This window comes from Stegostoma tigrinum, chromosome 22 (assembly GCF_030684315.1).
Source record: "Stegostoma tigrinum isolate sSteTig4 chromosome 22, sSteTig4.hap1, whole genome shotgun sequence".
NCBI classification, from domain to species: domain Eukaryota; kingdom Metazoa; phylum Chordata; class Chondrichthyes; order Orectolobiformes; family Stegostomatidae; genus Stegostoma; species Stegostoma tigrinum.
The window spans coordinates 13,511,486-13,538,644 of NC_081375.1; the positions used below are offsets into that span (position 1 = coordinate 13,511,486).

Genomic DNA, 27,159 nt, shown 5'->3' on the forward strand with positions numbered 1-27,159 from the left:
ACAGCAGATATTGCACACATGAGGTATTTCCCCAGCTAATATTGTAATCATAGGATGTATTGCACAAAGAAAACTTATGGCACAGAATTTGGCCTATTGTGTCTGTGGTATATCTATATCAGGCCTTACAAATAAGATGTGCAATTCACAGCTGATATTGCACACACCATATATTATACAATGGGGCTTGACCCCAATAGATATTGCTCACATTACAGCACATCCACACAACAGACATTCCATACACTGCTGGTGTGTGACTGTGAGAGTTTCCTCTTAAAACTATAATGTCATATATTTCCTCAGCATACTGGAACAAAATGTTATGACCTTGTCTTCCTCACACATAAATATATCAGAACGTGTCTGTGTACAGGCACTCAGGTATAACAATGCAGGTTTCAAGAACGGACAAAATCACTAATGCGACAGAGTGTTACTGTAAATGATATTGAGCATGCAGTGCGCACAGGCTTCCACTAAGTTTATTAATTATGACAGTCTGTCGAATTCTTTGGTTGTGTGTTGATCCATTGGAATCACTTGAGGCCAGCCCTTACTCCAAATGGCTTTGGAAATCAGACCCTTGTGTAAAAATCAAACATTTGCCCTCTCCCCAGCCTTTCTGATGAACCTGCCTGAAAAGAGTTGATAAAGGTGTCCATTAGAAGATATCTACATTTACTTCTAGGTCATCTGCTCTTTGCCTATTCCCCTTTGTGACTGCATGTGCCTGGTATCCTAATGTAGAGTATTAGGAGAAATTTGAGAACAGCCTGCATTCTTCAGTATTTGTAATGCCAAAGTTATTACGCATCAGGATAAAACTCATAACAGCTTCTGTGTCTGTACATTTGCAATCAATCTCACGGACCTTACTGACAGGCTCAGCATTGACATTCAATGACATTACCATCATTGAATCCCCATTATCAACATCCTGGGGGTTACCATTGACCAGAAGCTGAACTGGATTCGTTATATAAATACAGTGGCTGCAAAAACAAGTCAGAGGCCAGGAAATCTGTAGATAGCAATAAGAGACAATTGAGCCACAGCCTCTGACATGCAATGGCATTTTCATCACTGAATGTCCCTCAGCAAACATACTGAGCATTACCATTAACTAGGAACTGAATGGGACTGGCCACATACATATCTGCAGTGAGTAACTCATCTCCTGACTCCCAAAGCAGTCCATCATTTACAAGGCACAAGTCAGGCGTGTGATGGAATACTCCCCTTTTACCTGGTCAAGTGCAGCTCTAACAACACTCAAGAAGCTTGATACCATTCAGGGAAAAGTAGTTCACTTGATTGAGACCACATCCTTAAAAATCCACTCATTCCACCACCAACGCTCAGTTGCAGCAATGTACCATCTACAAAATGCATTGCAGAAATTCATCAAGGCATCTTTCACTGTATCTTCCAAACCCACAACCTCTACCACTTGGACGTTCAAGGGCTGCAGAGACACAGGAACATCATCATCTGAGAGTTCTTTTCCAAGTCACACAGCAAGCTGACTTGGAGTGATATCATTGTTCCTTCATGTTGTGAGGTCAAAATCTTGAAATTCACTTTCTAACAGCACTGTGTGCGTACCTATACCCCAAGGACTGCAGCTGTTCAAAAAGGCAGATCACCACTGAGTTCCCCAGCGCAATTAGGGATGGGCAATAGATGCTGGCCTGGCCAGCATTACCTACATCATATGAAATAATTTTTAAAAATTCTCAGTGTGAACTCATTGTATTTACCCACAAAGTTCAAGCAAAAGACAGCTGAAAAGAATGGAACTCTTTGTCTTACAGATTGCTGTCTCATTTCATTTCATTAGTAGTTCTCTGTTTTGTTTTGCTTTCTCAACATTTTAGAAATGTAATTATTTTCCCTGTGTTTGTTTGCATCCTAGTTTACAGTCTGCGTGGCTTAGTGAAGGTAGTGAATGACTGAACAGTCCTGAGGTTATTTGCCCAGCTCATATCATTGCAGGTCCCCTTCAGTGTGTGGGGTGCATTGGGTTTTGGATTTGTGAAAGTCTGCATTGACAGGCCTGTGCCCGAGGGCAGTTATACATGAGGTGAATGTGAAAAACAGTCAGCAGGAAATTAAAGCATTGACTTTTGTCTTTAATTTATTTAGCCATTGCTTAAATTGTCTTAAACTATCTGTTGAATCAAATTGTAACTCACAATTGGATGAAGGCCAGGATTTGGTTATCTCAGTTGGCTGGATGGCTGGTTTGCAAAGAAGAATGATGTTAACAGCATGGGTTCAATTCCGGTACCAGCTCAGGTTACAATGAAGAATTCTCCTTCTCACCGTCTCCTCTCACCTTTACACTCTCTTGGTTTGGAGAGCAGCCCGATGGGCTGCTAGGACTATCATGACTTTACCTTTGAACTTATAGAACATCAACATTACAGAGATCCTCTCCTGCCTCTAGTGAATGGTCAATGAGGAGATACCCTGATAGGATTCACAGTGCTGTTTATAGTCATTTGGTAGTACAGAGCTTCAGTATTGATGTAAAAATTATCCAATTTGTCAAAGATATTTGTCTTGCATGCATTAGAACAATGTTTCCCAAGCCTCTTCCCAGTATGACCCTATTTTAATATCTCAGACTTTTTGTGAGCCCAGAGTGAAAATGGAGATGGGGCTGTTTGGTGACATTGGGCTGGAAGCTGTTGACTGACAGTGAGGGTATTTGAGGCTTATTGAGTGGGCTTGTTGAAGCAGAGAATAGTTTTAAGCATTCTGGGTTTCTCCTGTGCTCACAGCAGCAATCAGGACTCAAAGAACAGATGATTAACCAATGCCTAACAACAGAAAAAGTCCCAAACATGTAAAGAAACATATATTAATACTCAGTCTCAGCTCCACAGCCACCATGACTGACTTGGAACTCATAATCCTAAGAGCTTATCCTGCAAGCCTACTGCAGGTCATGACACACAGTTTGGGTACCTCCTGCACTAAAACATTAGAACATAGATTTCTTAGGCCAATAAGACTGTTGTTTATCATCTAAATGACATATTTCCCATTTCTCTTCATCCCATCATTATATCTTTCATCTCCAATTAGTCTGGGAGTGGATTTGGTGGTAGACAATGAATGGTCACCTTGCCACCAATGCACATTACTGTATGTAGTCTTCTGCCCACTCCCACCACCCCCCCCCAACTTTTGCTTCTAAGTGTGTTCATGTTAAGCACTCAGTGTAAGTAAACAATGTTGTGCCTCCACCTAGCTGTTGGTCTGCTTTGGTTTTTCAAGCTGTATACACAGCAATCAGTTAGCTTTGCTGTAACATCAGCTTCATAACTTGTAATGTGTTTAACCATGTTGAATAAAGTGACCAGGAACATGGCACCTGCATCCCATCAATAAATGTGTTTGAAGTCAGCAACCCCATACTGAGCCCTTCTAATTTGTCAAACTCTGGCTATTTCTGTAAACCACCTTCATGCTAGATAATGAATCAGTTGTCTTTGATTCTGAGAAATACCATTTCCCACAGTGACCCCATTTCAAGGTTTAAAAATTGTTACAACCCCCTCAGTGAGACCTCAGATTGTGACCCTGAAATTTCAACACTGGAATGCCAGTGTAAATGGGACAAGCATGTTCTTACTGTATGAGAAGTAGTAGAAGAAAGCTCTTCTCAAGCAGCATAATAAATTGCTCCTCTTCACATTGGCATTCTTGCAAATTGACCTGATGAGCAGTTGGTAAAACTGCCCAGCTTTTTCAAGTGGTGTTTCTCCGGTAAACCCTGAACAAAGAAGGCAGAAGACTAGCCTATGAATATATTTATCATTAATGCTACACAGGGCAATTCAATGCCAAAGCCATGCAACCAATGTTAATGCAGTCCAAACGCTGGTCTGAGCAATCTCAGTAATTCTGAATGAAGCCAGGTAAAAACAGTGCGAATCTGGTGCTGGATGCAGGGGCATTGAGAGCAGAGCAGGGAGGTGACAAGGAAACCAGCCAGCTCTCGTTGGGATGGTAAGAACTGCCAATGTTGGAGTCAGAGCTAACACAGTGTGGAGCTGGAGGAACACAGCAGGCCAAGCAGCATCAGAGGAGCAGGAAAGCTGATGTTTCGGGTTTCAGAAGAAGGGTCCCAACCCGAAACGTCAACTTTTCTGCTCCTCTGATGCTGCCTGGGCTGCTGTGTTCCTCCAGCTCCACACTGTGTTAGCTCTCATTGGGAGGATGGATGCTTAATGGGTCAAAGAGATAATCAAACTTTTGGGATTTGAGTTTAATAAGTCACTGATCTAAACCAAGGTTCTCTTAAAGTCTTGAATAGATTATTCAACCAATTTGTCAGAAGTCAGACGACACCAGGATATAGTCCAACAGGTTTATTTGAGATCACAAGCTTTTAGAGCGCAGCCCACAGCAATGCTCTGAAAGCTTGTGATTTCAAATAAACCTGTTGGATTATAACCTGGTGTTGTCTGACTTCTAACCTTCTCCACCCCCAGTCCAACAGCGGCACATCCACATCATTGTCAACTGCTCTCTACACTGAATATTGTACCTGAGCTGTTCACTTGATCTCAAGCCCAACAACTGGAGTCATTTTAGATACTTGTAATCAACCTGCACAGAGGGAAGTCATTACACACCTCTGGAGCAGGTGGGACTTGAACCCAGGCCTCGTGACTCAGAGATAAGGGCACAACCACTGCCCTACAAGAGCCCTAAAGCCGACTGCACCTGATATTCCCAGATGGCCTTCCATGCAAGTAATGACCAGGCCTGAGCCTGAGGAGCTTCTGAATAAAATGAGATCAGGCGTTTTCAGACTGTTTTGGCTGTAAGCAACAGAGTCTTTGTACCCTGCAGAGAGGAAGCACTGAATCTAGTAAAGACTGAACAAGCCCTGTTTGTTTTTAAAAAATCCATCACTTACTTAATCTCATTAAAAAGAAGCAAATCCTTCCAGAATTTGGGCAACGATTCTCCCTGTTTCTGAGTGAAGGTGTCCAGCTATGGTGAGTTGTTCAATTAGTGAGCGTAAAGGGCGAAGAGGGATTGTGAACGCCGAAATGCAGTTCCAGAGCACGACATGCCACTAGAAATTAATGCTGTGCAGATACTCGTCTAAAACCTTTTGAAATTTTTTCTTTTGCTTTTGAAACGCATCCCAGGTGTTTCTCGGCGAGGTGAACATCAACTTGAATTGCTGCCAAGTGGTGGTTAAAGAGTTAAAAGCAGAAGCCAACATTCAGGAGCAGATGCGATTCCTGGAGGAAGCCCAGCCTCACAGGTCAGTTTCACAAGTCAGTTCCTTCCCATTCCATACACACAGAGTGCAGAGCTCCCTTGCTAATTCTTTCCTGGCCTACCAGTCCATAGACCACAGCACCTCCTCGGAGCACAACAGATCCATTTGATCAAAGCACCAAAGATCCTGGAGGGCTCTTGACGGGATGGATGTGAAGAGAACATTTCCTCTCGTGGGATAATCTAGAACTGCAGGGGAAGGTTGCTGTTTTAAAATCGGGGCACCCATTTAAAACAGAGATTAGGGCAAAAATATTTTCTCCCAGAGGGACGTGAGTCTGTGAAACTCTTCCTGAAAAGGTGGTGAAAGAAAAAAAATTTAAAAACAGAGGTAGACAGATTCTTGTTAAGCAAGGGGGTATAGAATTATCAGGAGATAGGCAGAAATGCAGATTTGAGCTGTTGAGAGACCAGCTGTAATTTTATTGAATAATGAAGCAAGCACAAGGGGCTCAATGGCTTGTTCCTGCTCATTATGAAACTTTGTATACACAGATTCAAAAACAGCTTCTTTCCTGCTGTTACTGAACAGACCATTCAAATGTTATTTCTGATCTTTCTCTCTGCACTATCTCTGTGGCTGTAACACTGTATTCTGCACCCTGTTCTGCTTCCCTGATGCACATTCTGTGCAATTTTCATTAGAGGGCACAAAACAACATTTTTCACTGTATCTCGGTACATGTGACAAGAATAAATCAATCAATCAATCAAGTCTAATCTGAGGTTTGTATAAAAAGGAGCCATTCATGCATTCTCTGAGCTTTGGTGGGGTATTGCCTAACTGTTTATTTGGTGCTATGTATTGTAGTTAATCCAGTCCACCCTTCATCTAGCCTTCCCCCAATTGCTGGTGTGAGTAGGAGTAGGAATATTCCATCCCTTAGGGCTGGTTGTGTCGTGGAGAATAACCAGGAGATGTAGAGAATTCTTCAAGAAGTTAAACTTTTATTTGCAAACAAAAGCTGTGACAATCAGAAAATGTTTTCCCGATCGCCCCTGATCCTCAGGGCTTGTTATTTTTTATACCTTTTCAGTTATCATGCTCGTTCTCAGGTTATCAGCATAACCAATTGTGTTAATTAGTGTTATCGCCGAAAGGTTTTTGTCTTCTGAATTATCTCTGCTACAATGATTTTCTCAACTTATTGGACTTTGATTATTTTCTGCCGCAATGGTCTCCCACTCCGCACCTAATCTATTACAGTAGGTCATCATGGCCTTCAGTATTTGAGATTACATATCACGTGATGGTACTATCCTAATCACACTGTGTTACCATTGTTCCAGTAACACCTAGTGCAGTACCATCTAGTTCCACCTAATCTATTACATTATGTCAAAATGGTCTTCAGCCTGTTTACCTTTATATCACGTGATTTGATTTGACTAACCTACTCTTACTGTCTTCCATTCATATCTACTTAATTTGTTATACTTAATTTGTTCTATGTAGCCCTAATCAATTATCTTATTGCTTTGTATGTTCCATTTTATTTTCCATAGTTGTAGTATCCTCAGCTCAGCCCTGTATGGCTTAGAAAAGGTGGACGCTGGGAAGTTGTTTCCGTTAGGCAGGGAGACTAGGACCCGTGGGCACAGCCTTAGGATTAGAGGGGGTAAATTTAAAACAGAAACGAGGAGACATTTCTTTAGCCAGAGAGTGGTGGCCCTGTGGAATTCGTTGCCACAGAGCACAGTGGAGGCCGGGACGTTAAATGTCTTCAAGGCAGAGATTGATAAATTCTTGATCTCACAAGGAATCAAGGGCTACGGGGAGAGAGCAGGGAAGTGGAGTTGAAATGTCCATCAGCCATGATTATATGGCGGAGTGGACTAGATGAGCCGACTGGCCTTACTTCTACTCCTGTGTCTTATGGTCTAATGGTCTTGCAGCTAAACCCAGCACAGACTCAGATTGAAGCTGGAATCTTCCTGGCCCGTATGACTGAACTTAAAGACAACATCTGACTGTTGTCTAAGCTCCTCGTCACATTTTTATCAATAATTTCCTTTATCATGTTTGTGTTGGTCTCTAATTAAATGCATCAATTGTAGTATGATCATGGCCTAATTGATCCAGAAATGGTTACCCAAATATTTCTAATGACCACCTTAGCTGCTAAATACTTCAGTCCGACTTTCCTGCTTTCAGAGAGAGGGAGAAGAAGCTACTTTGGAAGGAGAAAAGTGCTCCTAGGCTAGCAGACTGTGTCATCACCAATGATGCTTTCCCAATGGCTCCTGCATCATCTGTTACTTTCTTCTGTTGTCCCCTCCTGGTTCTTTCAAATGGTGAGGATCTGCTGGAACCTGGGACAATCTGTCATTCTTCATTCGATAGTCAGGACTATAAAGGAGCCAAGAGATAGGAAGAACTGCAGATGCTGGAGTCAGAGACAATACAGTGTGAAGCTGGAGGAATGCAGCAGGCCAGGCAGCATCAGAGAAGCAAAAAGGTTGACATTTAGGATCAGGGCCCTTCTGAAAAAAGTGTCAACTTTCCTGCTCCTCTGATGCTGCCTGGCCTGCTGTGGTCCTCCAGCTCCACACTGTGGTGTCTATAAAGGAGCCAGTGAAGCGATTAAAGGTCGATAGAGACCAGCGATGCCTTCTGGTGAGGGAGCCCAGGAAAAGGAAGCAAACCCTCACTGTTGTAGAGGGAAAGGCAGGAAGGCACGCTGTTATTCACGGGGTAATAGAAATCTGAGAATCTCTTCCAGCAAGATGGTAAGTGAGACTGACGACTAGTGGAATATAACAAGACTTTTGATAGAGAAGGTTGTTAATGGATATGGAACGAAGGAAGACAAAATTAAGATACAGATCAGCCATGATTTAGTTGAATGATAGGATAAGCTCAAGGGGCTGAATGGCCTCCTCCTCTTCCTGTGGAGATGGAACATTGACATTGCATTCATTACTGGGAGAGGCTGGCCCTGTCTTTGCTCATTGTCATCCCCAGTGTGGTCGGATAATCAGTAGCTGTCAGTATCAGAAATGGCCGATTGTTATTTTGACTCTTAACCCTGGGGTCCTGAGGCCAGGGGTAACATCTCCATAAGGTTTGCAAGAACTGATTCAGCACAGAATCAGATTACTGAACCTTGGGGCTCCCTTGATCCGTGCAGCTTTAGAGAAGAGCATGGCTTGACTGATAGATGGTACAGCTTTCGCAGCTTAATGAACTTCTCCCAGTTTGCCCACCCATTATACTCACGCACACTGTGGATAAACCCACTGCACCAGCAAATGGGGTTGTGAGCTCAGAGATTATGGTCAATATTAATTCAGCTGTGAAAGTGGCTTAATTCACCCTCAGGCAGGACATCATGCCTGAGTGTACTGGGCAGGCAGATGACTATCTTCTGGTGCCTTAGCACCTTCCATTGGGAATACCCACCTTGATGTCATGTGATGCTAAATGGGACTGACTTCAAACAGATCCAGCAATTCAAGACTGGGCATCCATGAGGCGCTGTGGACCATCAGCAGCTGCAGAATTGAACTCCAGCACTATCTGTAACCTCATGGCGCAGCGTAACCCCCCCACTCAACCACTTACCATCAAACTAGGGAATCAACCCCGGTTGAATGGAGAGTGCAGGAGGCCATCCCAGTAGCAGCTGGGGAGGTGGTGGCCTAGTGGAATTATCGCTGGACAATCCAGAGACGCAGGTAATGTTCTAGGGAACAGGAACAGAAGCTACTGGAAAAGCTCAGCAGATCTGGCAGCATCTGTGAAGAAAAAGTCAGAATTAATGTTTTAGGTCCGGTGACCCTTCCTCAGAACTGTCCAAGGGACATGGGTTCGAATCCCGCCATGACAGATGGTGGAATTTGAATTCAATAGAAGTATCTGGAATTAAGTGTCTAATGATGACCATGAATCCATTGTTGATTGTTGGAAAAACCCACCTGGTTCACTAATACCCTTTAGGGAAGGAAACTGCCACCGTTACCTGGTCTGGCCCACATGTGACTCCAGACCCACAGGAATGCGATTGACTCTGAAATGCCCTCTGGTAAATTAAGAATGGGCAATAAATGCTGCCCTAGCCAGCAACACCCTCATCCCATCAATGAATTTTAAAAAAGCACCAAGCTCAGCTAAAAATAAGATGTTAACCCAGTGAAGCTACAACACAGGAGTGTTTGCAAGTTAAACTGCAGAAGCAGCATACAGTGTATGGGGTTAAGCAATCCCACATACAATGGATAAGGTCTTAGCTGTGCAGTCCTGCCACATCCAGTTATGAATGGCAGTTCAGTAATGGTAACCATGAAGCTATCATTGATTGGTGTCAAAGCCCATCTGGTTCACTGCTGCCCTTTTGAGAGGGAAATCTGCCCGGCCTACTTACTGTTGACTTGTCTTTGAAACGAGTGGCTTTCGAGTCAGTGAGAGTCTTTTTCCGAGGATGATGACTTCAGCTTGTACGAGGGGGCATAGCTGCAAATTGAGGGGTGATAGATTTAAGACAGATGTCAGAGGCAGGTTCTTTACTCAGAGAGTGGTAAGGGCGTGGAACAGCCTGCCTGCCAATGTAGTTAACTCAGCCACATTAGGGGCATTTAAACAGCCCTTGGATAAGCAGATGGATAATGATGGGATAGTGTAGGGGGAGGGGCTTAGATTAGTTCACAGGTTGGCACAACATCGAGGGCCGAAAGGCCTGTTCTGTGCTGTATTGTTCCATGTTGTATGTTCTATGAGTCTATTTCCAAGGGCAGACAACCACGTTGCTGTGGGTCTGGAGTCACTTGTTGGGATGACAGATTTGCCCTGGAAAGGCCATCAGTGAACCAGATAGGCTTCTACACTAATCAGTGATAACTTCATGGTCACCATTACTGAGACTAGCTTTCAGCTTCAGATTTTATTTTCTGCCCAACTGAGTTCAATTCCTCCAGTAGTTGAGGTGGGCTTTGAGCTCCTGTTCAGAGCATCAGTCCAAGCCTCTGCGTTAACGAGCACAGTGACACTGCCATGAATCCATGATCTCAGGGTAGTGTCCTCGGCCCAACAACCTTCAGCCGCTTCATCAATGACCTTCCCTCCATCGTAATGTCAGATGTGAGGATGTTTGCAGAAAATTGTACAATGGTCAGTGCCATTCGTGACTCCTCAGATACCGAAGCAGTCCATGTTCAAATGCAAGAATACCTGGACGATATCCAGGCATGAGCTGAAAAGTGGCAAGGAACATTCATAGAACATAGAACATTACAGCACAGTACAGACCCTTCGGCCCTCAATGTTGTGCCGACCTGTCATACCGATCTCAAGCCCATCTAACCTACACTATTCCATGTACGTCCATATGCTTATCTATTCATGCCATACAAGAGCCAGGCATTGACCATTTCCAGTAAGAGACAATCTAATCACCATCCATGACATTCAATGCTGTTACCATCACTGAATCCCTCCACTATCACTGACCAGAACCTGAACTGACTAGTTTATAAGCACTGTGGAGTGGGACAGAGGCTCTGAATTCTGCAGCGAGTAACTCACTTCCTGTCTCCCCAAAAGTTATCCACCATCTACAAGACACAAGTCAGGACTGTGATAGAATACTCCCCATTTGCCTGGATGGGTGCAGCTCCAAAAACGCTCACGAAGCTTAACACCATGCAGGGCAAAGCAGCTCACTGAACTGATACCACATCTTTCAAATACAATCTCAATTCCTTCACCTACAACATGAATTCCCTTCACCATAGGGCATAGTGTGTATCATCTACAAGATAAACCGTGGCAGTTCAATCAGGCTCCATCAACAGAATCCTCCAAATCTGTAACTTCTACTACCTAGATGGAAAACAAAAATCAAACATAACAGCATCAAGAATAAATGTTAATTAGACGCAAACAAAAAAGAAAGGAACATAACAGAGAAATGTTAAAATGACCCAGTTTATAAACAGGGTGAACATGAACTAAAAATGGATAATGCTGCAAGCATTCAGCTCACTCAAGTCCTCCAACAGCACCTTCCAAATCTGTGACTTCCACCACTGAGAAGGACAGGCTCAGCAAATATGTGGGAACACCACTTGCAAGTTTCTCTGCAAACCCTACCAAGTCCTGACTTGGAAATGCATCACTGTTCCTTCAACTTCATGGGGTCAAAATCCTGGGACTCCCTTCATAATGACATTGTAGGAATACCAACATCCCACGGGCTACAGTGGTTTGGGAACCAACTCACTGCCACCTTTGCTGGGGCAATTGGGGATGGGCAATATATGCTGGCGCAGCCAGCAATGCCTACACGCTGTGTTTGCACAGATAAAAAGGAGATGATCACGTTACGCCAATATAAATTGCTAATTAGGCCTCTGCTGGAATCTCGTGTTCGGTTCTGGACACCACATTTTAGGAATGATGTCAGGGCCTCAGAGAGGGGGGATTAGAAAATTACGCGAGACTGGAACTGAGAGTGGGCGACTTCATGCATGGGAGAAACTGCAAAAGCTGGAGTTATTCTCCTTGAAGCAGAGAAGAGATCTGATAAAGAAAAAGAATGCAGAGTGTCTCAAACAGATAACAGGAAGAGAGAAGAAGGGTCCCCGATGACTGGAAAGTCAGTGTGCGGAGGACAAATTGAAAGTGATGGACAGACGTCTGAGGGGAGACATGAGGAAGGAGGATGTGTTTTCATGCTTTGATTTGTGGTGGTTTGGAATCTCCTGGTTGAAATGCTGACAGAAGCAGATTAAATCACAACACTCAGAAGATAATTGGCTAAGTACTTGAGGGGAAGAGTCCTTTATAATCATCCTGAGTGGATAGTGGGTAAAGTCTAAAAAAGTGAATTTATTGGATTGCTATGGCAAAAAAGGTAGCACAGACACAGTGGGCTGAATGGCCTTCTTGTGCACTTTTTGATTCTATGAGTTCAGGGTGCAGCTTAGGCCACTGTCCTGTTACAGCAGCTCCAAAATCTGCACATGGCATATCTTCACTGTCCTGGACACATCATGATTGTTGCACATTGCAGTCGGTTGGAGCTGCCTGTAGCTCGCAGTCAGGAGGATGTAATCTGCTGCTTTCTACCTGGCAGAGCAAGATATATCCTCGGGACTAATGAAGAAGTGAGCAGCAGACTGAACGGAGCAGTGCTGCCAGAGTAAAGGGACACACAAAGTGGAAAACACAAACAGTTGAGAGAATCGAACATAACCGCAGCAACAATAAATGTTAGATAGAGGCTGACGATATAAAGAAATAAGTAACAGATAATTGTTCAAATGATCCACTTTATAGATGGGGTGAACATGCACAGCACGTGGAAAGCACTGAAAATATCCTGCTGAGTCTTCTGGATCTGTGATGAGGAAAGAAGTTAGGGTCACTCTTGGAGGTCAGCAATCAGACTGCTGAGAACAGAGAAAGTTACTTTGTAAGGTTTGCCAAAATGGGAAGACACTGGGGAGAGCTAGAGGAAGAGAGAGAGAGAGAGAGAGAATGAGTCAGAGAGAAGGAGATGTTAAGAGTCAGGCATAAAATCAAGGATGTTTAAAAGAATAGTTTCCAAGAAATAAAATATTAAGTTGTAAAGAATAAAATAAATGGCTCTGAAAGGTTTGCTTTTTCAAAGAATATGAAACAAATTGCTAAAAGGATGTCTGCATCATACTGACTGCCCCTGATGCTACATTTGCAACATGACATAGCATTGTTTAGACATTTTTAGTGCTGTCACTTTTAAAGGCAATTGGCAAACGATTACAAAATACAGACTGTTATTCAAAGAGAGAGCAACCAAATTACATCAAATTCCAGATTAAAACAGTGGGTGTTTTCTGAAAGAAATGCTTTGGAAATATTGCTTTGTAGAGCTAACACTGAACTTAGAGCTGCAATTCCAACTAACCCCTTTGAATCATGGTTATTTTTACATTAACATTCCAAGCGCCCTCCCCAATGACTGGGTGACCTGTTACTAGTCAGTGCTGTGTTGTATTAGTCAACATCCCTCTCAATTTGAGTCCTGCATACCAAAGACATTGATGATCGCTGGCAAATAAAAACTTGAATTTACATAGGATACCCAAGAATGCTTTTTATGAAGAGTTTAGCAAAATTCAAATTGTAGGCTCTACTTTGGAAAAAGGCAGCAAATATACAAAAGAAAGTAAACTATGACAAGGCTTCCTAAGTGGAAAACAGCTGTGTTTCTGCACTTTGCATTTAATTCCAAAGTGGAAAATATGGGTTCAAGATCAGGTCACTGAAGTAAATGAGATTGATTTTATTGTGGGAAGCAATATAGGGAAGGAACTGTCAAACAAGATTATTTAAGGGATAGTTAAGATCCTGATATCCACAGAGGCTTCCTGGTTTTCGAAGTTTAGAAATGATAATGTAATATGTCATGAGATAGGCGGCTAACTAAGTCAACTTCAGGTAATTGTTAATAATACTCGGAAGTGTCAGTCTGGATCTTTGTCCATTTTCTTCACAAAATTCTAAGTGTTTTGAGTATTACTAGAGAATTACTGGATTCATAATTTTTTTTAATGTTTAAGCCATTTGTAAAGCAAGCCAGGCCCTCCAAATTCTGATTAGCCATTGTCTCAATAGAAATGCACCAGAGGAGGGCTTGTGACTGATGAGTATGATGCCTCAGCATGCATTCTTGGCCGAGAGCCCATCCATTACTGTGTTGAAATACCTGAGCCCCTGCTTGATTGGCAGGTCTGGCTCTGATCTCTGCTGTCAACTTTATAATTTGATTTACGCAAGATTAAGAGGTTTCAAGCACTGGAAGTTTCTACTATTCATGTGCAAAAGAATCTGGATGATGAGCAATTTTATTGGCTTTTAGTGAAAAGACATCTTTTTAAAGATGTAGAAGTATTTAATCAATGTTTTTAACACCTTGTTTTTAAGTTATTTTACTTCCATTCTGTGGTTGAATGGGCCTGGAAATTCTGTAGTCTGGTATGGGAGCAATGAGCTGGGAAGATGGCTGGAGAGCACAGGTTGACATAGGGCCTGAACAAGAATGTAAGAACTAGGAGCAGGAGCAGGCAATCCAGCCCCTGGGGGCTGCTCTACCATTTGATACAATCATGGCTGATCTCCTGTCGGCTTCAACTCCACTGCCATTCCCACTCCCTATTACCTTTCAACCTGTCATGATTTAACAAACTCTCTGTCTCCTCCTTGAATTTACTCAAGGTCCCAACCTCCAACGCACTCTGGGCTAGGGAATTCCATAAATTTATGACCCTGTAGGAGAAGGAATTACTCTTTATCGCTGTTTTAAATCTGCCAACCCTCAGCGTAAAACTATGACTTCTCATTCTAGATTGTGCCATAACATAGTGCTGTATGTCTGTTTTGTCAGCCCCCTTATCTATCACACATACCTCAACTGGATGTCCTCCCATGCTTCTAAACTCTAGAGATTACAGAAATGAACTCCTCGATGTATCTTCATTGTATGAGCCTTTCATTTCTGGAATGAATCTAGTGAACTTAGAGCAGCCAGGAGAAATGGATGGTTTGGATGGGGCACAGGAAGCCTGTGGACAGCTGTGGGAGTGTGTGAGGTTAGGGCTAGACGATTTTCTTGCCTCTAACCATTTCCCAGAGTGACTAGCCTGACTGCCTTCTATCTTTTCCTCATATTTCCTCCCAAGTTGAGTGAACTGAGCCAACGTCCGCCTCCTGCTTTGAGGAGAAAAAGGCATGCCAATATTTCAAAATTAGAACTTTCACACTAGCAATTCTAATAAACAGTCTGTAACTGAAACATTAGCTCTTATTCTCTCCACAGATGCTGACGGACCAGCAAAGTATGTCTAGCATTTTTGTTTCAGATGTGCATCGTCAGTAGTATTTGTACTTCATTTCTTGATATTTACTCAGTTTTCTGATGTATCACAGATAGATCTAAACAACTCCATTTCATGCCATGTAGTTCATCTTTCTTAAAGTACATATGCTAAGAAAAATGAAACAGAGGGAGGACACAACGAGACTGTGAAGAAAATCATGCTGTTTTTCCTGAGCTTTTGTATTGTTCTTCTTTATCCATTGTTTTTAAGTTGTTAACCTGAAACCTTTTGTTGATTTTCATTCATGTTCTTTTAGCAGATTGATCAATAGAGGGATTGTAGTGTCAACCCTCAGAGCATCATTTTCCAATTCTTCATTACACTCAGAATATTGCGCACCACAAATAAATCAGTGGGAGTGCAGTGTCTGAAAGCCATGGAGGACTTAGTGTCCAAAATGCTAATCACTGACTTAGCTCTTGAATAATCAATTTACTGACATTTCACGGTCATGTCTTTTTTCACAGAAGCCTCCAGCATCCCAATCTGCTTCAGTGCCTAGCTCAGTTTACAGAGGTGACGCCTTATCTCCTTGTCATGGAGTTCTGTCAGCTGGTGAGTACAGGCATCTTCTGGCCATTCAGTAGCGGAGAGTATTTCACCATAGTCTTGTCATTGTACTCCGTCCTGCAACTGGAGAGCTTGCAAGGCATTTGACAGCAGTGGTTGACTGATCTGTCAGCACCATCACATACAGTGGCTATTTAACAGGACCAATATGGATGTAGACCACTAATATGGCTATCGGTAGTTTCCTTCCTCAATTGTTTTAGAATCCACACCTAGACCTCCCCCATGGAATTGCTTGGTTGACAGTCAAAAACGTAAGGGTGTATTAAAGAACAGAAACATGCAGCAAGAGGAGACACTGTCTCCCACTATATCTCTCCAAATTTCAGCCACAATCTCACTTTTTAATAAAGATATCCTACTTCACCTGATTTTATAACCAAATAAAATGCTATGTATTATGATAAAACTGTGAATAGAAATTTTGATAGCTGGGGTAAGTGCTGCCAACATAACATTTTAACATATACTGCAGATACTAAAATGTCCAACTTCCCTCTTTTCATTTATTTCACACACCAGTCATTGTTCTAACTATGTTTGGATTGCAAGAGCCCCCTCTGGGCTGATAACATTCTCGTTTGGCTTCATTGGTGTTTCTCCCTCAAAGATCAAACATCAATAGCAGAAGCCAGTTTGTGGTCAAGGAGGAAAAGCAATCGTAATGTCCAGCTTCTGCTGCACATCCTGACGTCTGCCTAGACTACGGCCCATTGAATAAAGAGGCAATCCGCTGCCACGAAAATCAATTCGTTCACTGTCGGAAAGATTTTCAGATTGGTAACGAGACCTCGAATGGTTACCTCTCTGACCCATCATCCCAACATGGAATTAGATTTGGGCTGCTACACATTGTTTAATGGAAACATTACTTCAAATACTGCGTCGATCCCCCAGCACAAATTTGTTGATTAAGCAGATCAGTCTCCAAGCCCTCATTTCTTCAGAATTTTTAGTGGCATAGTCCGTGGAGGTGGAAAGACAGCTCAGCAACTCGAGAGAAAACATTTTCCAAAGGATGGTAGGCCAAATGTACTTCAGGGGCTCCCTGTATCCAGCCTCCTTCCAGTCCCCCTATCCATTCCACACCATTAGAAATCGATGTCTACGGAGATCCATTGAAATGTGCCAAGATAAAAAGCCAAAGCCAGAAACAAACTCCATGGAGAAATATTGGTCTTACCTTCAGCTAAAGGAAACAAGAAAGTGGGGAGTTATCATTCATTTCTCTTTTTTCCACTAATATCTGCTCTAGGGATATGGAGAGCACCAACAGGGTGAATAAAAGGGGACATGACCTTTGTGCTTCCTTCTCACTCTTACTGCCCTCATCATGGTGTGCCGTGGTGTAAGAGTCATTGCATAGAAAAAGACGGAGATGTTTGTACTAGGAGCATATGAAACTGCACTTCTCACCTTACAGTGCAGCATCCTGAGTACTGTACAGTGTGAGACCTGCTATAGCTCTCCCATGACCTCACTTTCTATGAGCCTCAATGGGGAAAGATGGCTTATGATAGTTATGTTCTTAGGGGAACAGTAGGCAAAAATACAGCATTGTTTCAAGACCAGGGGCCAGGCAAAGCCAGAGGACTGTACAGCAAGCAGCTGCCACTGCAGCTCAACAGTGTTTCCAGGGAGCTGTTCTGAGGCTCAGAGAGGTTAGACAAAAAAAAATCAACATCCTCTCTTTAAAGCTTCCTTTCTCTGCTCAGCGAGTCAACATTTGCTTGTCAAGGGACACCTTCGTTGCCACTGCATTTTGACCTGCACAATTTGACCATGCTGACCTGGTGAGATCAATAATCAACACAATTATAATAATCTGGAGCAAGGAAGCGTGGCTAATCTTGTTCTGTGCTCAAATTGTAAAGTTCAACAGGTTTTATTTTATGCTTTTAGTAATCTCCAGTGGAGTAAACACACTTTAGGTTCCTGAAGAAAACGCTAAATTTTCTGACCACTTCCATTTAATTATGACACTGAATTCAATTTATCAATAAAAGAAATATTTAGCATCATTACTTGCTGTGTCAGAAGACCTCATTACCCCAACCCATTATAACAATTGGATATTTAAGCTAAAGTTTTTAAAACAAATGCAGGGACATTTGAATTGCACTTATTGGCAATACAAAGCAGATTCTCATTGGTGCTCCCAGAGGGGTGTAAAAGCTGAATTTGGTCGAAAAGCACAACAGAGTCAGAGGTTCATGTTTGGAGTGGGATCTGTGATTAGGTCAGTCCTGATCGAATCTCCCATTGTGAACACTGATGTGTCTTTTCTTCTTACAGATTCTGAGCAACATGCTTTGCAATTCCAGCATTTGCAATTTGTTCTTTTAATCTGCACCAAAGGAACAGCTTCTGTGCAGGTGCATTCCAATTGACTGCTTCAGTACTTACTGAGCTTGTGTTTAAGTATTGGTGGATAACTAGCCAGTGTAAATTGTTCCAACCAATTAGTTTGCGATGACAACAGCCCTTCAGTCCTAACGTACTAAATTTCTAGTATTGTGAGCAGATTGACCGTCTCCAGTAAATTCAGACAAACTTATTTGATAGCCTGACAATCAGACAGCTTGTTGAATTGAAATTGTTCAATCAGGGCTTGACCATATTGAATTTCCTTCTGTCCCTCCCTTTGGCTCAACCAAATGTTGCACATCAGAACCATGTGAATTTCACCACAGCCTGTGCTGAGCAAATGATGACAGTAAAACAGACACATTTGGCCTCAGTGAGACTGGGTGAGTTCGTAAGTAGTTGGGGTCTGGAATGCAATGCCTAGAAGTGTGGTAGAGGCAGGTTCAACTGAAGCACGCAGTTGGGCAGTGGATGCTTATTTGCAGAGGGTTACAGGGAAAAGGCAGGAGTTTGGTACTAAGTCATAATGTTCATTTGGAAAGCCAGTACAGACAGTATGAATGGCCTCCTTCTGCACTGCAGCGATTCTCTGAGGATTCATATTACACATGCCATGACCACAGAGAGGAGGATGTCAGTCTGGATATCCTATGCCTCCTGGTGGTTACATCTTGTCATTTCAGATTCAAATAAATATAAACCAGAAATATCAGAGATAGTAAGAACTGCCAATGTCAGAGTTAGAGATAACACAGTGTGGAGCTGGAGGAACACAGCAGGCCAGGCAGCATCTGAGGAGCAGGGAAGTTGACGTTTCAGGTCAGGACCCTTCTTCAGAAATGGTCTAACGTTTTGGGTCAGAACCCTACTTCTGAAATGGGTCCGGACCTGAAACATCAACTTGCCCGCTCCTCTGATGCTGCCAGGCATGCTGTGTTCCTCCAGCTCCACACTGTGTTATATCTAACTCAGAAATATGTTTTGGTGTGTTAAGCACTGAAACTCACAGATATAATGTGCCAAATACCCTTAGTTAAATAGAGAAGCTGAATGCCATAAAAAAATTATGCAATATTGATTTATTAATTGCAAGTGAAAGTTTTAATTGTAATATGCAATTAATTGAGTTTTTCCTGAACTCAAATATGAATTGCTTTAAAGATATAAGCCAATGTTTAAAACTATGCCTCTGGTGTTGGAAGAATGGTAGATTGCTCATGCTGCAGTTATTTCTATGTATTACAGCACAGATTAATCTTGCATTAGGTATGTTGCACGCAGTGGTTGAAAAGTACCACATGCAGTTTGCTTTTTGTCATAGTTTATATACTCAGTTTATGTACATTCTTTAAACTGTACAAAAGAATACCAATAATGTCAAAAAATGTCGGCAAGATTAGAAGCACATTTATTTTATCAACGTTCAAAAATGTGAGGCATCCCAATGCATTTTATAGCCAATTAAGTACTTGAATTGTGAAGCAAAGAAAGAAACTCTGGTGCAAACAGCAAGTTCCCTTACTCAGCAATGTGATAACGCACCAGGTTCTTTCTCTTTTCAGTGAATTGAGAGGGTAGGCATTAACTTAGAAACTCCCCTCCTCTTCCCTAAATGGTGCCATGTGAAATCTGACATTCATCCAAAGGTGCTTCAGTTTGAAGACTCCCACAGCAATTGAAACCTCTCGATAGCACAGCATTGCAGGAAGGCTGCACTGCTGTGTTGGTCTAGATTTGAGTTTTGATTACTAAAGTGGGACTTACTGGTTGAGACAACCATCTGCATTAGAGATAAGCATGCCACCATCCAGAGGAGACTGACACTTCTGTACCAAACATTCAATCACAAGACATTTTTCAGTCATTGAAAGTAATAACTTTGCAGCAAAAACGATGCATTCTGCTGTGTACATGATCGCAAGAGATTACAAAAGTATCATTGGAGTTTCTCTCACCCCCTTACTGAACCAGTCTCTCCTCATATTTGTTTTAATGTCCCTCTTTTGTGGCTCACTGGTTAGCTCACAATTCTGAATCAGAAGGTTATGCATTCAATGCATTCTAAAGACTTAAAAACCTAGTCTAGACTGGCACTGAAGTGTAGTACTGAGGGACTGAGGTGTGCCTGGAGGTGCCATCTTTCAGGTGGGGCACTAAATTGAGGGAGCATTTTGTCCTTTCAACTGGATCCTGTGGTGACCATTTCAAAGTGGAACAGAGTTGCTATCCTCAGCGTTCCATCCAATATCCGTTCCTGAATCAAAATCACCAGACACAGATAAAATCTGGTCATTATCACATTGCTGTTTGTGCAAGCTTGTTGTGTGAAAATTAGCTGCTGCATTTCCTGCAATTGTAACTGTGACTATCCTCCTGAAGTTCTCTGTCAGCTGCAAACTTTGGGGACATCCTGAGGATGTGTAAGGTGCTAGAGAAATGCAAGTATCATCCATGCAAAGATATTAGTCACATTATCAGTGTAATCTCATATTGTGTCTATGGCATACGGTCCGTCTCTGTGCGGAATGTAGGAGCAGTTAGGGTGATAGACAGCCGTGGGAAGACCTATTGAATCAGGTCTCTGCCTCTACTTGTGGTTTATATTTCCAAAATTCCAAGAAGTATACTTAGGAAGTGACAGATGGGTATTATCAGTCTGCTGCCTCAATTTCTTTTCTCTACACCTATGGGATGACCAAGCAGGATGGTACATTGTTGTAGAGTTTATACCTAGGGTCTTCTGATGACCGGTTGGTCTGCCTGGGCCTTGGGAACACTTGGAAGGAAAATGCAAAAGAGGTATACAATTATTGTCAACCTCTCAGGATGTTCATAGCCTCTCCACTGCAAACCACTTCTCCCCGACTTCCAGTGTGAACTATGAAGCTTCATGCTAACCATTAACAATTGCATAAGCTGCAGATGAAACAGGAGGCTTCAATATGTTCACCTTTCTGATATCCACTGCTTATTTTCTACTGCTACAATAGACCCAGCAAAACAGATTATACTAAACCTGTAGATTAATATTTGCTTTTTACTGCTGTTTTCAAGGGTGACTTAAAGGGTTATCTGAGAACTCATAATGCAGCTGATGAATTGGCCCCTGATCCTTCAACCCTACAGCGAATGGCTTGTGAGATCACATCAGGCCTACAGTATTTACACAAACATAATTATATACACAGGTAAGCAACTGTCTGTGCTCTGTAAGTCTGCAAATATCCGATGACCTTCTGAAGTGAAAATTTAAATTGAATTTTAAAAGCATTTTGAGAATTCGTTTTTTTTAAAAATTTAGCTCTTTAGGTTAATTTCTTGATTAAGGTTTGGGAAATTATAAAGAAACCAGCAAGCACTCAGCACAAGATAGGACTTTAACCATACAGGAGAGTAAGCCATGATGTGTTAAGAGGGTGAATGTTACATGGATAGAATATTTTGAGAAAAAGAATGAAGCAGCTAGTATTTCACTCTGGTAGTTTCACCTAATCACTGTAACAGGGGCAGAGTATCAAAGTGGATAGCAATGATGTTAGTGCCACTGTAGATACATTTCCTGGTGATATTTTCTGTTTTATCGCTGTAACATCTGCAGGGATCACCGGCAGAGCTGAAGACACCTAGCCCAGTGCTTTTCCACATCTCTGTTGAAAACAGAGTGCCTTTCTAAAACTTAGAATGCATACTATTTTTGTACATGGCTGGGTAAACTCCAAATGATTTAAGTCATTCTAAACAAGAAAGTCTCAATTACAAACTGAACGCCCATCATTTTCTAGTGCCAATGCTTTAAACCTTTATTTTGATAATTTAGATGGATGCAAGTAAAGAAAACCCTTAACACAGCTTTAAAAGAAAGCAAGGCATATGAAGAAATAATCAAGCACGATTCAGGTGACCCAGCCTGATCTAATCCAGTTGACGTGACTGATCCGTGGACACAGTGATATGATAAAGACAAAAAATGCTGGAGAAACACAGCAGATGCAGTTGCAGAGAGGGAAACAAAGTCAATATTTGTGATCAAAAATGGTCATTTTTCAGGAGTTCTGAGGAAGATCTTTGTACCAGACTCGCAATGTTAACTGTTGTTTCTGTCTGCTGCCAGACCTGCTGAGATTCTCCAGCATTTCCTGACTTTGTTTCAGATTCCCAGCATCTGCACAACTCCTCTTTTATGGCCATGATATCCCTGCTCTGTACGACAAGCCAGGTTAGGAGACTTTGCAAAGTTAACACTGTTTTGCTAATTGAATTTGAGATAAAAATTGAAGATGATTTTCAAAGGTTTATTCTCCTTCTCTTAATTTGAGCCGAATGACTGCTTTTGTCTCTTTTTTTACATGGTTGCTTTTTCTCTACTCTTGTTTTTTTTCCACTTTGTGCCTCTGGTCGCAATATTACAGCTGGCAGCAACACTTTCTCAAGCTGGAAGCCTATTTCTTCTTCCCTAACGCCTGCCCCAGCTACCCCCCCCCCCACCACTGTCCCTTCCCTCAGACCCTTGGAGACTATCGCTGCTGTTCATTCCCTGCAACAACATCCTGATGCTGACAGAGTGGACCTCATGGCTCCAGCATCAGTGATTTTGTTGCGGAGGGTGATCATTCGCTGCTTGTCCGGCCCCGAGTTCTCTGTGCCCACTGCCTGAGCCACAGCCAGCGCCATGTCGAACCAGCTTCGCCAGTCGGACAGCCAGCTGCCCAGCTCCACGGGTGAATCTCTCCACAGCTTCCGACTATTGCGACCTCTTTCCACCTTTGTCCTAGCGGACGGTCAATGGCTGCCAGGGATAACATGTGAAGCAGAAGTACCTTCGTATTGATTGTTTGCCTCGGATTGTTCTGCTTGTGGTACAGACAGTGGTGTCTTTTATGGCAGCATTGAAACAGGAATTTATTGAGCGAGGTTGGAGCAGTGGGATTGTCAGCCAACAGAGCAGACAAGAGGCAACACTCTTCTGCACCGTCACCGTCTGTTTTAATGTCACTGCTGTTCATGGTCGTCCCACAGTGTGCTTCCACTGCCATCATATCCCTCTGCTCCATATCCCTGGGTTAGAGCTTAGCAAGGTAACAACTTCCAAATAACACGAGGAAACACTTCGCTTCCCATCACAAACTCAATGCATTGCGTCAGAAAGAGCGACACAGACCTGGTCAACTAAAGCACTGCAACCAACTTGTAGGCATTCTCATCAAATGGACTTTCCAAGTAAACGGAAAACTCCCTCAGCTTGGAATATTTATAAGCAGTTATTCACTTGGTAGCATAGAAATTGACCACTACTGAAAAACAACTGAAATACGTTGTCAAAGATTTTCACCTTGCATTCATCAGGACAGAATGGCAAGAATGCCAAATCTTAAAGGGAATACCATTTTTTACTGCATGAGACAAGGGTGCTGATTGGCAAGCAAGTGAACTCTGATTGGCCGAGGCTTTGCCATGCTGTGTTGTGATGAGTTTGAATTGATACAAAAGATTAGCAGTTAACTGCATCTGATACTTCCTTCATAAGCATTCTACTAATCAGAGGTCACTTGCCGACCAGCCAGGTCTCTTCACATACAGTATAAACTGTTCGATTTGAGATTTGGCATTCTTGCAGCTCTGTCCTGACGAGTGCAAGACGAACCACTTTGAAGCATGTCTCTTTTCTTAATATTAAAAACAATATAAATTTGCTGCTTAGTGTTCCGGCATGTATATGCTGGTCAATTCCTGTCATCGGAAACATCCCACTTCAATGGTGGCCTATTTTGGAAAAGTTGATCTCTGCTATGAAAGGGTGAAACTGCTAAAGGTTGACACCAGGCTCCCCAGATTCAGAGCACACTTGTTTTTGCTCTGGATTGCTACACATCCACTTCCTGCTGGACTATTACCCCCTGAATGCACAGCTAGGTCAGCTTGAATAGCCTCCTAACCAACAATAGACCCAGCTCCATGATACCATGCTGGGAGTTGGACCAACTAATCTTTCATACCTTAGTGTAACAAATGGTCATTAGATACCTATAGAACCATACCTTAGCAAGGTCTTCAGGAATCAAAGTCGTTGAGTCATAGAGTCATTCAGCACGAAAACCTTTCAGTCCAACCAGTCCATGCTGACTAGAATCCCAAACTAAACTAGTTCCACCTGCCCACACCTGGCCTATATCCCTCCCTTTCTTATTCATATACTTATCCAAATGACTTTTAAACGTTGTAACTGTACCCACATCCACCACTTCCTGTGTACGTTCATTCCACATGTGAACGCTCACTGTGTAAAAAAGTTGCCCCTAAGTCTTTCCTAAATCTTCCTCCTCTTGCTGTAAAAATAGCCTGTCTAGTCTTGAACTCCCCACCTTAGGCAATAGATGCTTGCTATTCACCTTATCTACGCCCCTCAGGATTTTATAAACCTCTGTAAGATCACTCCTCAACTTCCTGTGCTCCAGTGAAAAGAGTCTTAGCCTATCCAGCCTCTTCTTATAACTCAAACCGCCCATTCCTAGCAACATTTGTGAACCCTCTCCAGCTTAGTAATGTCCTTCCTATAACAGGGTGACCAGAATTGGACACAGTATTCCAGAAGAGCAGATGAGGAGGATTGACTATAATTGACTAGCATCGAGACTGTACGTGTTTCCATCTGTTATTATACAGTAATAGCTGTGGTTCTGCTTTGTTCAGTGACATGGCCCTGCGAAACTGCTTGCTGTCTGCGGACCTGACTGTTAAAATTGGAGACTATGGACTTTCCCACAATAAATACAAGGTAAAGACGTAAGAAATGAAGAATTGGAAGTACATTTGAGCTGTGTCCAATGTAATCTTTGGCCAAGTTTTCTTGTTGCTAAATGCCACATTGCATGCTTCCGTTTGGAAAATGTCAGAAGGTTGAAAGATTATGTCTGGCTCGTGTTTCCCAGTTTTTTAAATTCATTCACAGGATATGGGTATAACTGTCTAGAACAGCATTTATTGCCCAGAGGCCAGTTAAGAGACAACCACATTGCTGTGGATCTGCACTTACCTGTAAGCCAGACCAGAAAAGGACATCAGTTTCCTTCCCTACAGGACATTAATGAGCCAGTTGGGTTTTTCCCCAACAATCATTTCATGATCATCATTAGATTCTTTATTCCTAGATTAGATTCCCTACAGTGTGGAAACAGGCCCTTCGGCCCAACAAGTCCACACTGGGCCCAACAAGTCCACACTGCCCTTGAAGCATCCCACCCAGACCCATCCCCCTATAACCCACACACACTTGAACACAATGGGCAGTTTAGCATGGCCGACCCACCTAGCCTGCACGTCTTTGGACCGTGGGAGGAAATTGGAGCAGCCGGAGGAAACCCACACAGACATGAAGAGAACGTGCAAACTCCACACAGACAGTTGCCTGAGGCTGGAATTGAACCTGGGTCCCTGGTGCTGTGAGGCTGCAGTGCTACCCACTGAGCCACCGTGCCGTCCCATCTAATTCCATTGTCTGCTCTGGCAGCATTCCAACCCCAGACCCAGGTCACTAGCTGAGTCACAACATTAATACTCCGTAGATAATTATACAACAAGGCTATCACCTCACCAATCAATTCCATCAGAGATCCTTTCCAAGAAGGCATGAGTTTACAGGTGCAGCGCACGGTGAGAAGCCAGGGCTTATCACATAGTTAGCAGCACTGTGCAAACTCTTCACTGTGCAAACTATTCACTGTGCAAACTATCCTCTGTGCAAACTATTCACTGTGCAAACTATTCACTGTGCAAACTCTTCACTGTCAAACTGTACACTGCGCAAGCTGTTCACTGTGCAAATTGTACACTGTGCAAACTGTTCATTGTGCAAACTGTTCACTGTGCAAACTGTACACTATGCAAACTATTCACTCTGAAAACTGTACACTGTGCAAACTATACACTGTTAAATTGTGCACTGTGCAAACTGTACACTATGCAAATTGTACGCTGTCAAACTGTACACTGTACAAACTATTCACTGTGCAAACTGTACATAGTGCAAACTATTCACTGTGCAAACTGTTCATTGTGCAAACTATTCACTGCAAACTGTTCATACTGTACACTGTGCAAGTTGTACACTGTGCAAATCGTTCACTGTCAAACTGTACACTATGCAAACTGTACACTGTGCAAACTATTTCCTGTGCAAACTATCCCCTGTGCAAGCTGTACACTGTGCAAACTATACACTATGCAAACTGTTCAATGTGAAGAGCTATTGGCAGGGCATCATTGGGAAAGGTTGGTCACACAGCCTCATAGTGTGGCACGGGGATACTTCCCAAAGCAAATATAATTCAAGAAAATCTCTTCAAAGTAAAACAGAAAAATAGCGTCAATACGTAACACATTAATCAGCATCAGAGAGGGAGAATGGGGTTTCAGGCGTGGCTTATTGAAAGGACACAAGATGTCTATCTCTAGGTCAGTCAGGCAGTGAAGAGCAGAGCTTCCTGAACCTTCTCCAACTGTGACTCCATGTTATAGAGTCACAGAGTCATATGGCATGGTCCATCTAACCCAGGCCAACCATGTTGCCAAATCAAGCTAGTCCCACTTGCCTGCATTTGGCCCATATTTCTCCATATCCTTTCCTGTTCACGTACTTATCCGAATCATAGGATTCTGACAGCCCACTGGGTCCATAACCAACCCTTCCAAAAACATCCCACCCAGACCCACTCCATGGCCAATCCACCTGATGTGTACATCTTTGAACTGTTCAAAAAAACCCACGCAGACACAGGGAGAATGTGCAAACTCCACACAGACGGTCATCCGAGGGTGGAATCGAACCCGTGTCCCTAGCGGTGTGAGGCGGCAGTGCTAACCACTGAGCCAGCGTGCCACTTAAGAAGGAGGCACTGTTCCAAAGTGCTATAGAACTACCAACTGTACCAGTACGTGCATGAACCAGTTCCTTTGGCAGTTCATTCCACACACGAACCACTCTGTGTAAAAAAGCTGCCCTCACGTCCTTTTTAAATCTTTCTCTTCTTCCTCTAACAATATTCCCCCTGGTTTTGA

At 42.7% G+C, this 27,159-nt stretch overlaps 1 protein-coding gene across 8 annotated transcripts in view; it reads left to right on the forward strand.

The window, feature by feature from the left end:
* aatkb (apoptosis-associated tyrosine kinase b) overlaps positions 1-27,159 on the forward strand; it is a 374,036-nt gene that overhangs the window by 319,081 nt on the left and 27,796 nt on the right. For all 8 annotated transcript variants that reach the window (XM_048555198.2, XM_048555200.2, XM_048555199.2 and 5 more), the window contains 4 exons: positions 5,178-5,296; positions 15,639-15,726; positions 21,163-21,296; positions 24,796-24,880. In XM_048555198.2, coding sequence (XP_048411155.1) covers positions 5,178-5,296; positions 15,639-15,726; positions 21,163-21,296; positions 24,796-24,880 — 426 coding nt within the window. The remainder of the gene's footprint in view (positions 1-5,177; positions 5,297-15,638; positions 15,727-21,162; positions 21,297-24,795; positions 24,881-27,159) is intronic.